General features: G+C 38.6%; 1 gene segment (V, D, J or C); it reads left to right on the top strand.

Moving 5' to 3' along the window:
- Positions 1–11,656: 11,656 nt before the first annotated feature.
- On the top strand, positions 11,657–12,418 carry LOC126060439 (immunoglobulin kappa variable 4-1-like). The segment is given in 2 exon segments: positions 11,657–11,731; positions 11,949–12,418. Coding segments are annotated over 2 exon segments (504 nt in total).
- Positions 12,419–14,947: the final 2,529 nt, after the last annotated feature.

Here is a 14,947-nt window from a genome sequence, read left to right as displayed (position 1 = left end):
TCTTTGAAGCATAAACTACTCACATTTCAGTATTTCTGGAAATTTTTATGTTGAATCCTCTACAACAGCTCTTAAGCCAAGGGGAGAATGGAGAGTCAGTAATAATTGAATATAATCAAATCAAATTGAATTGAATCAAAAAAGATAGAATGAGATAACACAAAAAATAAGATTATACAAAACCAGATGAAATAAATTTGAGCTCCTTGGAATAATTTGGGGAAAAAAAACACAAAGTTGATCAAAAATTTAAATGGTATAAGAACTTCATAGAAACTTAATTTGGCAGATCTAACTCCTCTTCCAAATTCTTTTAACTGGAAATTAGGAACCTCCTCATTTGGTTCTCTCATAGAGGAATATCCTAGCAGCCCTACATGAAATTTAAAACTGATTATGAGAATTAATATTCCATCCAAGAATGCACAAACGTTATTTATTTAAAGCAAAGATTCAAATAGTTCCTGGGTGGCACAAACAGTTTGCCATCATCCACTAATTGAAAGATTGGTGACTCAACCCCCAAAATGGTGCCACCAAAGAAAGTCCTGGAAATCAGTTTGTATAAAGATTACAGCCAGGGAAGCCCTGTGGAGATCACTTCTACTGTGACACATTTGGTGTAACCATTAGTTGGAAGTACCATGAAGACAATGGGTTTGGTATTTTTTTAATAACTTTTGTTTTTAAAAGGGCTAAACTTGTTGATTATATTAAAAAAGCAAATATTTGTCAATAATATTTCTGAGTACCAAAACAGCAATATCTTTTGTGTCTTGCTTAACAGTAAAGTCAGAAGATTCAGTAAAACTGATGCACCTTGGATTCAAACTATGCAATTAATATTGGTCATAACAGTAGCTCTTCTACCCTCATAACTTGTACAGAAAAAAAGACAGTGGAAAATCTCTTATGAAAGTTGCCTGAGATTAAAATTTGCGGGCAAACAGAGAAAGGGTGAGAGGAAAAAATAGACAGAGAGAGGAAGAATTTGTCTTGATGGCAGTTAATTGGTTTCTTTCTTTTCTTTTGGTTTTACAACAGTAACACTTTAATGAGTCAGGGAAATACAGAAAACATTCTAGACTGCAAGTTGAAACAGGATAAACACGTCAAGAATTTGACCTGAGTGCCCCCTAGTGTGCTGTTAACTTAGGACCAAAAACCGAAAAACAAACCTGTGGTGGAGTGGAATGGTACTGATAGCGACCCTATAGGACAGAGTAGAATCACCCCAAGAGGTTTCAAAGGGTTGTTTGCTATATTCAAACTGCCGATCTTTTTGTTGGCAGCAAAATTCTTAATCACTGCACCACCAGCGTTTCCTAAATTAAAAAGAAGTACAGGATTTACACTCTCAAATTTTTGGCCCTCCTAACAAGGAGCCCTAGTTTTACAGTGGGTAAAGTGCTTGGCTGCTAACCTAAAGGTCTGTGGTTTGAACCCACCAGTTTCTCTGCAGGAGTATGATGTAGCATTCCACTTCCCGTTAAGATTTAAAGCCTTCGGAACTCTATGGAGCACTTTAACTCTGTCCTATAGGGTCACTATGAGTCAAAATAAATTCCAGGGAAGTAGAGCATCTGCTTCTATAAAGATTATACTTTGGAAGCTTTGGGGAAAATTCACTGTGTCCAAAAAGATTTCTATGACTCAGAATTGACTCAATGGCAGCGGGTTATTAAACTACAGCACAGGAGTCCCTGGGTGGTACAGACAGATAACACACTTGGCTGCTAAATGAAGGGTTGGAGGTTTCAGTCTACAAGAGGCTTATCAGAAGAATGCAAGGTGACCTGCTTCCGAAAAGTCAGACACTAAAAACCCTACGGAGCACAGATCTTCTGTTACGCATATGTGGTCACCATGAGTCTCAGCTGACAACTCAGCAACTGGTGAACCTGCCTAGCCCTTATTACCATTCCACTCTGTTGGCCATAGTACGTGCCACAAACAAAACCTCCTGCCACTCACCTTCAGCAGGACCTGCCCTGCTGCACCATAGCTGAGCGACTGGCCTTGCCCATTGGATAAGGAGCTGAAAAATATAATGACCATAGACAAGAAAACAACAAAGAATCACAGGCCACCCAGTAGATGTAACCAAATAATAATAATAATAATAAATGCAGGACAAAATGAACAGGTCTACAAAAGTAAATGAGGAAAATGACTACTGAATGTCCTGGAGATAGCAGACAATATCAAAACATAAAAAAGGATAAGATGGTTCCAATAGGCATCCAAAATAAAACACCAGATGAATTTCCAGTAGCAGAAAGGCATTAGAATTACCTGACACAGAATTCAAATCTCTAATATCTGGAACTGTCTAAGAGTAGAAACAAAAAGACAAAAATGAGGAAAAAATAGACAAATTTATGGAAAAGGTAGAAAAATTCATGGAAAAAAAGACAAAAAATGGAAGAATGCAGGAAAATAATACAGGAACAAAATACCAAAAGACATTCACAACTAGAAATCATAAAAAAAAAAAAAGGTAAGAAACCCAAAGGAAACAACAATATTTCAGAAATGAACAGTGTCATAGAAGGGCTGAGGACCAAGTTCTAAATGATGGAAGATAGAATTAGTGAAATTGAAATCAAAGACTTGGGTACAACTCTCTTTGAAAAAAAATCAGAAGAAGCATGAAGAAACCCTGAGAATTATGTGGGATACAATCAAAAGCTAAATTTTACAAGTGATCAGAGTGCCAGAACAGAGAGAGAAAATGGAAAACACAGAGAGGATCAATGAAGAATTACTAACAGAAATCTTCTCTAACATGAAAAATGAAAAGTTATCCATTGAAAAGTTCAATGAACCCCAATTGGGATAGACAGCAAAAGAAAACTATCAAGGAATATCACAATCACACACACTAAAACCAAAGACAAAGAAAAAATCCCGAAAGCAGCTCGAGAAAAACAAAAAGTCACATATAGAGGAGAAACAATGAGAATAACCTCTGATTATTGAGCGGAAACCACACAAGCAAGAATGCAATTGGATGACATAAATAAAACCTTGAAAGAAAAAAATTGCTGGCCACAAACACTATATCCTTCAGAACTCGCATTCCAATAAGATGGTGAAATTAGGACATTTCCAGATAAACAGAAATTAAGGGAATATGTGAAAATGAAACAAAATTTACAAGAATTATTAAAGGGAGTCCTTCATCCTGAGAACAAATGACATCAGACCATAGCCTCAACCTAGGATACAAGATTTTGCCAGCCAGATACCAACATAGAAAATAAACTTTCAAGGGCTATCCAAAACCAAAATAATTACAACAGGGAACCAGAGAGACTAATCTGTAAATGAGAACAATGTTAGAACAATAAAACAGGGAATAAACAGTTCAGGTATAGAACTTTCTAACGAAGAGGAAGGCAAGGTGATACCAAGTAATACTAGACTGGCTCAAACTAGGAAGATAAGGGTAAATTTCAAGGTAATCCCAAAGAAATTTAAAGAACCTACTCACCAAAATAAAAAAGATAAAGCCTCAATAAAAACAAAATATGCATAAACAAAAGAGATGAAAAAGAAATCCACAAACAAAAGGAACTCAGCACAGCAGAGTAAGAGGAACAAAGAAGAAAATGTTAGCACCACAAAAATAAAAGCAATACACAATACAGAAAGAAAATCACACCTATCAGTAGTAACACTTTCTGTAAATGGCCTAAATGCACCCATAAAGAGACAGAGAGTGACAGAATGGGTTAAAAAAAAAAAAGAAGAAGAACAGAATCCATCAATATACGGTCTACAAGAGACACACCTTAGAAACAAACAGGTAAATTTATTAAAAATCAAAGGATGGAAAAAGTATATCAAGCAAATAACTACCAAAAAAGAGCAGGAGTGACAATACTAATCTCAGTTAAGATACACTTTAAAACAAAACCCAACATAAAAGACAATGAAGGGAACTATGTAATGACTAAAGGGATGATCCATCATGAAGACTTAACCATAATAAACAACTATGCCCCCAATGACAGAGCTAAAAATACATAAAACAAACTCTAACAGCACTGAAAAGAGAAATTGGCAGCTCCACAATAATAGTAGAAGACTTCAACACACCACTTTTGTTATAGGGCAAAACATCTAGAAAGAAACTCAACAAAGATACAGAAGACTAATGGGCACAATCAGCCAACTTGACCTCATAGACATATATACAACACTCCACCCCACAGTTGCAAAGTACATACACATTCTTTTCCAATGCACATGGAATGTTCTCCAGGATAGACCATGTATTAGGACACAGAGCAACACTCAACAAAATGCAAAACACTGAGAAATACAAAGTATCTTCTCTGACCACAATGTCATAAAAGTAGAAATTAACAACAGGAAGAAGAAAGGAAAACATCAATTAAATGGAAAGTGAAGAAATCAGAGACGGAATAAAAAAAAATTCCTAGAATCAGACGAGAACGAAAACACATCTTACCAAAGGCAGGGCTTGCAGGTTAATTGATAGCAATAGATGCAAACATCAAAAAAGGAGAAAGTGACAAAATCATAACATTAGCTACACAACTTGAACAAATAGAAAGAGAACAGCAAAAGAAGCCCCCAGCTACCAGAAGAAAAGAAAAAATAATCAGAGCAGAAATAAATGAAATAGAGGATACAAAAACAATAGAAAGTTGGTTCTTTGAAAAGACCAACCAAATTGACAAACCACTGGTCAAATTGACAAAAGAAAAATACAAGAAGACACAAATAATATAAATTAGAAATGAAATGGGAACCGTTACAACAGGCCCAAGAGAAATAAAAAGAATCATAACAGAGTATTATGAAAAAGTATACTCCAACAAATTTGAAAACCTAGAGAAATGGACAAATTTCTACAAACACACTACCTACACAACTTAAAACAAAATGATGTTGAAAATATGAACAGGCCCATGACAAGAGATAGAAAAAGTAAGAAAAAAACTCCCAACAACAAAAAAGACTCAGCCCAGATGTCTTTACTAGAGAATTCTACCAAACATTCAGAGAAGAGCTTACACCATTAACACTCAACATATTTCAGAACACAGAAAAGGAAGGGATACTTTCAAATAAATTCTATGAAGCCAGCATAACCCTGAAAAAAAAATTGTCAGACTAAAAAAAAAAAAAAACTTACATACCAAATTCTCTCATGAATATAGATGCAAAAATTATCAACAAAATTCTACCCAATAGAATTCAGCAAAATATAACAACAACAACAAAAAAAAACTCCACAACCAAGTAGGACTCATACCAGGTATGCGAGCATGGTTCCACATTAGAAAATCAATCAATGCACTCCTCCTCATTAATAAAAGGAAAGATAAGAATCACACGATCATCTGAATAGATGCAGAAAAGGAATTTGACAAAGTCCAACACCCATTCTTGATAGGAACTCTCAATAAAATAGGTGTATAAAACAGGTATAGAAGGGCAATTTTTTGACATAAGAAAGGCGATCTATGCAAAGCCAAAGACCAAAATCATTCTTAATGGAGAGATGCTGAAAACATTCCCCTCAAGAACAGAAACAAGATACGAATGCCAGTTATCCCCTCTCCTATTTAACATTGTGCTGGAACTTCTAAAAAAAAAAAATTCTAATAGGAAGATTCAGCACAGTCCCAGGATACAAGATAAACATACAAAAATCAGTTGGTTATCTATACAACAATAAAGACAATAATGAAAAGGAAATCAGGAAAACAATACCATTTATAATAGCCCCTAAAAAAATTAAAAACTTAGGAATAAGTCTAAACAAGGATGTAAAGGACCTATTCAAAGAAACTACAAAAGACTCCTGCAGGAAAACAAGAGAGATCTACATAAATGGAAAAACATACCATGTTCATGGATAGGGAGACTCAACATTGTGAAAATGACAATTCTACCCGAAGTGATTTACATGTACAGTGCAACCCCGATCAAAATGCCAACAATACTCTTTAAGAGATGGGAAAACTTATCATTAAGTTTATATGGAAGGGAAAAAGTCCCAGATAAGTAAAGCACTATCAAAGAAGAATAATAAGAAGAAGGAGTAGGAAGACTAGCACTACCTGACCTCAGAACCTACTGTACAGCTAGAGTATGGTAATCAAAACATTCTGTACTGGTAAAGCAATAGATACATTGACCAAGGGAACACAATTGAGAACACAGGTGTAAGTCCATCCATCTTTGCTCACCTGATCTTCGACAAGGCACCAAAGTCCATCAAATAGGGAAAAGATACTCTTTTTAACAAATGATGCTAGCAAAACTGGATTTCCATATGCAAAAAACTAAAACAGGACCCATATCTCTTACCACATAAAAAAAAATAATTCAAAATGGAACAAAGTCGTAAATATAAAGCCAAAAAGTATGAAGGTCATAAAGGAAAAAATAGGATCAATGCTAGAGGTCCTAATACAAGGCATTAACAGGATACAAACCACAACCAACAACACACAAACTCCAGAAGATAAGCCAGATAACTGAGATCTTCTAAAAATTAAACACTTATGTTCATCAAAAGACTTCACCAAAACAGTAAACAGAGAAATTCAGACTAGGAAAAAAATTTCACAGTTACAAATCAGACGAAGGTCTAATGTCTAAAATCTGCAAGAAAATCCAATACCTCTACAGCAAAAAGACAAATAACCCAGTTCAAAAATGGGCAAAGGAAATGAACAGACACTTCACCAAAGACATTCAAGCAGCTAACAGACAAAAGAGAACATGATCCCAATCACTAGCCATTAGAGAAATTTAAATCAAAACCCCAATGAGATACCAACCCACCATGTCATTACTGTCATCACTCAAAATAAACAGGAAATAACATATGTTGGAGAGGTTGCGGGGAGATTGGAACTTTTATGTACTGCTGATGGGAATGCAAAATGATATAACCATTTTGGAAAATTATATGATGCTTCCTTAGAAAGCTAGAAATAGAAATACCATATGATCCAGCAATGCTACTCCTAGGACTATATCCTAGATAAATAAGAGTCATTACACGAATAGACATATGCACAACCATGTTCATTGCACGATTCTCCACACTAGCAAAAACATGGAAACAACCTAGATGTCCATCAACAGATGAATGGATAATGAAACTATGGTACATACACACAATGGAGTATTATACAATGATGAAGAAGGACGATAAATCTGTGAAGTATCTCCTAATATGGATGAACCTGGAGGGCATTATGCTAAGTGAGATAAGTTACTCACAAAAAGACAAATATTGTATGACATCACTACTGTAAAAACTCACCAAAAGGTTCACACACACAAAAAAGAAGAAATCTTTGGAGGTTAAGAGGGAGGGGAGGGGTGGAGATGGAAAAAACACTAAATAGACAATAAATAAGTAGTAACTTTGGTGAAGGGGAAGGCAGTATGCAATACTAGGGAAGACAGCACAACTCGTACAAGGCAAGATCATGGAAGTTCCATAAACATATCCAGACTCCCTGAGGGAACAAATTGCTGGGCTGAGGGCTGTGGGGACCATTGTCCCTGGCAACATCTCTCTCAATTGCAGTAACATAGTTTATAAAGAAAAGGTTCTACACTCTACTTTGGTGAGTAGCATCTGGGGTCTAAAAAACCTGTTAGCACCCATCTAGGATACCCCACTGGCCTCACCCCTTCAGGAGCAAGAAAGAATGAAGAAAACTAAAGATATAAAAAGATATAAAGAAAAGATTAATCCAAAGGACTAAAGGACCACATCTACCACTGCCCCCCACAGACTGAATCCAGTACAACTAGATGGTGCCTGGATACCATCAATGCCTGCTCTGACAGGAATCACAAAAGAGGGTCCTGGACAGAGCTGGAGACTTGCTGGCCTTAAAGAGACTGGAGAAACCCTGAGATTGTGCCCCCAGATACGCTTTCAGCTCAGTAATGAAGTCATTCCTGGGGTTCACCCTTCAGCCAAAGATTGGATAGGCCCATAAAACAAAACAAGAGTAAAGGGGCACACCAGCCCAGGGGCCAGGACTAGAAGGCAGAAGGGAACAAGAAAGCTGGTAGTAGGGAACCTAAATTTCAGAAGGGAGAGCGTTGACATGTGGGGTTGTTAACCCATATCATAAAACAATGTGTGTACTGTTTAAAGAGAAACTAGTTTGTTCAGTAAAGCTTCATCTGGAGTACTATTTAGAAAAAAAAAAAAAAAGAAGCTACTGGGTTATAGAAGAAATCAAGGAGAAAATAAAGGAATTCATAGCTTCAAATGAGAATGAAAAGACATCTTACCAGAACTTTTGGGATGCAGCAAATGCAGGGCTTAGAGGTCAATTTATAGCAATAAATGCACACATCAAAAAAGAAGAAAGAGCCAAAATCAAAACATTAACCGTAAAACTTGAAGTAATAGAGAGCAGAAAAAGGAGTTTTTGGGCACCAGAAGAAAGGAAAAAAAGATTAGAGCAGAAATAAATGAAATAGAAAAACAATTGAAAGATTCAACAAGACTGAAAGCTGGGTTTTTTGAAAAGATCAGCAAAATCAACAAATCATTGGCCAAACTGACAAAAGAAAAACAGGAAGCAAAAACCAAACCCACTGCCAGGAGGGGAAACAAATAACCTGAATGAGATGGGCAATATCACAACAGACCCAACTGAAATAAAAAGGATCATAACAGAATACTATGACAAATTGTATTCCAATAAATTTGAAAACCTAGTGGAAATGGACAATTTTCTAGAAACACACTGCTTACCTAAACTAACACAAAACTTGGGTCGTTGGGTAGAAAAAATAAATAAACCCATAACAAAACAAGAAATTAAAGAGGTAATAAAAAAAAAAAAAAAAAACTCCCTGGCCCAGAAGGCTTTCCTGGAGAATTTTACCAAACATTCAGAGAAGAGTTAACACCGGTGCTACTAAAGGTATTTCAGAGTGTAAAAAAGGAAGGAATACTCTCGAACTCATTACAGGAAGCCAGCATAACCTGATACCAAAGCCAGACACAGGAACCACAAAAAAAGAGAATTACAGACCAATATCCTCAACAAAATTCCAGCCAATAAAAGGCGTTGGAAGGGCATTGCAGAAGAAGGGCTGTCCTGACTGTCTAGTCGGTCAATTGAGTGAGTGCGAAGACACTTGTTGGTTCTCAGTCCCAGCCACATACTTGGAACACATGGTTCCTTGATGATTTTGCATTGTGACCCAGCCTGAGGACTATCTTACCACAGACCACCCAACAGGGCACTGTGTGCACAAGGGCATGATGCAGAGATGCTGTGCAATCAGGGGTAGAAGAAACAATCCAGGCAAAATAGTGTAACTGCAGTAGGTGGACAGGCCTGTGTTGCTGTAGCATTTATTTCATATCTCTTTTTAAAATTGTAGCTCTTCACGGAAGGATTACTCTGCAGAGAAAACTCCATTTCCAGGTTTGCAAATACCTTCTCACCTGGAACAGAGTAGAGCAGGAGCCTGAGGATTTGGATGGTGTCACCACCCTGAAGCTTCTCTCTTGTGTGATGTTGCTCAGGTTCCATTCCTCAGAAAAGGCTTCCTTTATGAGGCTCAGATAAGCAGGGCCGAGCCCACGGTGGGGTTTGGCAAGGGGGCATTTATGTCAAGAGCCAGGGAGTACGATGGTGAAGTCTGAGAGCACAGGGTTGTGGTAGAAAATCTTGTACGGTGCTCTCTTCTGACTTACTTTTTGAATATGGCAGTAATGGCCACATATCATCTTGGATTCTCTGCCCCAAACTAAAATTAAGCTAGTGATGTAGAGCAAATGTTTTGGGCTCGACTACTAACCAAAAGGTTAGCAGTTGAAATCCAACAATGGGGCCTTGGAAGAAAGGCCTGGCAATCTAGTTCTGTAAGATTAAAGAGAGTTCACCACTGAGTTGATTCGGACTTCTGGTGACCCCATGTGTGTCTGAGTAGAACTGTGATGTATGTGGTTTTCAAAGACTGATTTTTCAGAAGTAGAGCGCCAGGGTTTTTTTTTTTTTTTTTTTTTTGAGACCACCGTTGGTGGACTAGGAGTTGAGTGAGTTAACCATTAAATAAAATTTTAATTAATTATTTTTTTTTTTTTTTGCATGCTTCAGGGTAAATCTTATCCTTGATATTCCATTCAGCCTACAAGTGGAAGTCTCCTACTGAGTTTTAAAATATCGGTAATTCTATTTCTAATTTCTGGAAATTCAGTTGGTTCTTTTTCAGACCTGAAGTGCCTCCTTTTTAGTGTTTTTACCTTGCATACAATGTCAAGATTATCATTTATTTCTTTAAATAAACTCATATAATGCCCAAATCTGAAGAAAGAACAGAATTCCTTTTTTCTGTTATTTTTACTGCATCACATTTGCATTCAAATCATGCTATTGTTGTTGTATGTGCCCTCAAGTCAGTATTGTGAACTTATACACAAGAGAACGAAACACTCTGTGGCCCTGAGCCATCCTCACAATCTTTGCTATGTTTGAGCCCTACGTTGTAGCCACTGTGTCAATCCATTTATTTGAGGCTCTTTCTCTTTTACGCTGACCCTCTACTATGAGAAGCATAACGTCCTCCTCCAGGGACTGGCCCCTCCTGATAACATATCCAAAGTAAGAGAGATGGAGTCTCAACTTGAAGATTGAGCTGCTCCAGGCACACCGAGGCCATGCATACCTGGAATGAAACTCCTTGAAGAGTTGATATTCAATCACAACTTTACAAGGAAATCCTGTTTTTTTTTTCCTGTCCATTTCCACAATGAATCTAGAGCCCTCTTCTTAGGTCTTAGCCATTGCGGACATGATATGTTCCACTTTCTCTTTGGTTCACACTTCCTTTCTGATCTGAACCCTCGGAAGGCCTAGCTCAATATGGGATCAATGAGGACTTTCCACACAGGTGAATTCTGGGCCTGTCTTCCATTTCTCTGGCCCTTGCATAGCCCTGGAATCCAATCTGAAATGCTTGCAGTGTCTTTTAGCTATCCTTCAGGATAAAAGTGTCTTTAGAGCTCAGACATTTTCTAGCTATAAATTTTTATCAAACTTTGAGGCAAAAATTTCCCTTATTCTTCCCTTTCCTTTGATATTTTTTTCCAGCATTTTTTATTATTTTCCAAAACTGTTGATTTGGGGAAACTAGTCCATCATTTATGGAACCTGAACCCATTTGTAACTGTTTATAAGTTAAAAGTAAAGCCATTTATTAGATCATGAGTGTTTCAAGCAGTTCTGTCGGGCTAGTAACCTAAAGGTTGGCAGTTTGAACACACCCAGAGGTACCCTTGAATAAAAGCCTGTCAATCTGCTTCTATAAAGAATACAGGCAAAAAAACCCTATGGAGCAGCTCTCCTGTGTAACACATGGCGTTGCCCTGAGTTGGAATCCACTGGGCTGTGAGAGGTTTTAAGTTGATACTAGAGCTTCTAAGTACACTGCTGTGTCTGTTCCAGTGATAAAGTTATACTTTGTGCAATATTTTTGGTTGTTGATGTACATTAGATACTTTCACAAACGTGGTCCATGTAATCTGCTTTCAGTTCACTGACTGCTTTGCATAGGCCCCCCCACACCCACGCTGGCTGCTCAGATATTATAAACGGGGCCTGTGCAATGGGAGCTGATCTGCAACAGGCAGGCAGGGGCAGCAAGATGGTGCCACAGACTCTGGTCCTCCTGTCCCTGTTGCTCTGGGCCTCTGGTGAGAAATTAAAAGTGTTCAATCCCTCTAGAGTAGTATCTTTTCAGAGCTGAAAAATGATTTTTACAAATAGTGGGAAATGATGGTTATTTCCAAACTGGAACCAATTACGTGCTGATACCTAATATCAGTAGATGTTGTGTTGGGGGATATTTTCATGTGCCTATGAAAAAGTGTGTGTATATGTATGCATGGTAATTGTCCACTTTGAATACAGGTACCAGTGGGGACATCATAATGACCCAGTCTCCAGCCTCCCTGGCTGCATCTCCAGGAGGAATGGTCACCATCAACTGCAAGGCCAGCCAGAGTCTTTTTGACAGCTCCGACAACAAAGACTATTTAAACTGGTACCAGCAGAAACCAGGACAGGCTCCTAAGCTGCTCATCTACTTGGCATCTAGCCGGGCATCTGGGGTCCCTGACCGGTTCAGTGGCAGTGGGTCTGGGACAGACTTCACTCTCACCATCAGCAACTTCCAGGCTGAAGACGCTGCAGTTTATTACTGTATGCAGAATTATGATGATCCACCCACGGTGCTTCAGCTTCGAACAAAAACCTCCTCCCAAGGGCTACAGGCCAATGAATCTTCACTGCACCAGCTGCTTCCTTTCTGCTCAGCCCTTAACATTCACGCTTCCTCTGTCTGCCCCAAGGACTGCATCTCCTGATGAATTCCTTGGAGTATTTGCAGGTACCAGGAGAAACTTAAGGGATGTGGTTTGTTCTGGATCCCATTTTGTGGTACACGAAAGAAAAAAAATCCTCTAAAAACCTCTTGTAGACTTTGTCAGGAGTTTTCATATCACAGGAACCTGCATGTTTCACATGGATAGATCACATGACTGATTTGGGGTAGTGTCCAGTGTGGTTTACACCCTGAAAGATCAGTTTTCTCTTCCCTGTGCATTGTTGACTCTCGAATATTCCCGGTTTATTTCCTTGTTTTCCTGGACTTTTTCCTTTCTCTTCCATTATGCCTCATAACTCTGGATCTAACCCAATACTAAATTTGTGCCTTCATATTTAAAATCTCCCTCACAGAAGGGAGTATTCCTCTCTTACATTTTCCTTCCATGGATCCTGTTTTCCAGCCAAACCTTCCAGGTCCACATCAGTGAAGGTGTTTTCCTGCTCTAAGCTCCCATTTTACTGCCCCTTTCGCCTCTGTCCATGTCTTTCAGTGTCACTCATTCTTTCAAAGGCCAGACTCTAACTCATTAACCATATCACTCTAGAAACATGTAATAGTTTTCCCATTTCTTTTTTCGTTATTTGTCAATTCCTCTTTACATTAATCCCTTGGGTGCCCAAGTTTAATTTAGTGACTGAAGGAAATCATGTTTCTTTCTCATTTTTACTTGTCATCTTGTGAGTCCCTGACTCATGAAAATTCAGTGCACAATATAATCTGATTGTTGTGATCCATAGGGTTTTCCCTGGCTGATTTCTCAGAAGTAGGTCGCTAGGCCTTTCTTTCTAGTCTGTATTAGTCTGCAAGTGCTACTGAAACCTGCTCAGCATCACAACAACACATGTAGAGGAAGTATGGTAAATGAGGCCTATAGGTCCCTGTTCGGGTTGATGCTGATGACAACCCAAGTAGTGTTTCCAGTCAGTGTAGACAAGACTCTGGCCCTGCAGCTAATAGAGACTTGCTCTCCTGGGAGACAGCAGAGATTCTGGCACCTACTGAGCAGGATCTGCCCTCTTGAACCTAAAATGAAAGGCACACAAGGATGATCCAGAGTTACTGTGCAATCGAGTACAGAAGGAAAATCAAACCAAAATGGTCTCTAACTGGAACAAGGGCACAGGCCTACGTGGCTTGTAGCATCTATTTCATATCTCACTTCAAAATGTAGACCTATCTGAATAGGAGGGTCCCTCTGGAGAGAAAACTCCATCTCTAGGAGATGAGGCTTCTGGGCCAGATAGAGGAACTGTACATGTTCAGGAGTGTGAAGGAAACAGCTGGTGCGGTGAAGGTTCACAGGCCTCTAGCCCTGGGGAGGAGCTTGTGTTCAAGGCTGAAATACAGTGAGATCATAGGCACAATGTTGCAAATAGCAATAATCTACCACATCCTCACCCTGGAAGCTGCTGATTGTGAGGGTGAAGACTGTCTCAGGCCCACTGCCACTAAAGCAGTCAGGAATCTTGGATGCCTGGTTAATGTGCAAAGGAGATATTCAGCTTAGGAGCCTGTGCTAGTTTCTGCTGACAGTAGGCTAAGATGCTGCCAACACTCTGGCTGGGCTTGTACTGATGGTGATCATTTCTCCTAGAGAAACAGTCAAAGAGACAGGAGACTGTGTTATCATGATGTCCACACTGGCACTTGCAATCAGAGAAGACAAATACATGCACTCATATATACACAGCTTTTCATACACACATTAAAATATACCATTTTAAATGTGCATTTTAGTGGAATACACTTCAAACTTAATGGACCCCTCATTTACTACTATGCCCTAAAATAGTTTTTCACCTCTATAAAGATACTTCTCTAAAGGGATTGAGGCACTTTTCTTTTCTCACCAGAGATACAGAGCAACAGGGACATGAGGAAAGGAGCTTGTTACACCAGCTTCCTACCTCCATCTGCCTGATGAAGATCTATGCACACTGCAAAGTCCCCATTTATAGAACCTGAGCAGCCAGACTGGGCCTGGAGCGCCTCTGCAAAGCCATCATTGAATGTGAAAGCAAACTGCATGGGCAGCGGGTTGTGAAACCAACAAATGTAAATCAAGAGCCAAAGACTAGAAAAGACAAAGTAGTCAACCTAGAAGCTCTAATATCAACTTAGAAGCTCTAAAACTAGGAACAGTAGCTTCCCTTAAGAAGACTTCTATTTAAAATAGGGAAAAAAACTGAAATGGGTCTAGGGCTGGTATCCTGATTTCTATGATGCTCGTGAAATAATACAAAATACTGGAAATATATAAAAGAAAGAAAGAGGAGTATAGAAGTGATTACAACAGAGAACTTTTGGTTCACTTTTTGAAAAAAATTTATGGCCAGAAAATGTCTGAGCTCTAAACCCAATTTTATCCTGAAGGACAGTTTAAAATCACTCCATACACTAAAGTTGCAATTCTAGGGAATTGTAAAACCCAGGAAAATGGAAGACCGGCCCAGAAATTACCTATGTGGAAGTCCTGAGGGTCCCTACATTGTGCTTGAACCAAGGGAGTGGGACTGTAATC

Source organism: Elephas maximus, chromosome 17, assembly GCF_024166365.1.
Source record: "Elephas maximus indicus isolate mEleMax1 chromosome 17, mEleMax1 primary haplotype, whole genome shotgun sequence".
NCBI lineage: Eukaryota > Metazoa > Chordata > Mammalia > Proboscidea > Elephantidae > Elephas > Elephas maximus.
The sequence above is the reverse complement of the archived record's forward strand: the minus strand, read 5'-3'. Positions and strand labels throughout refer to the sequence as shown.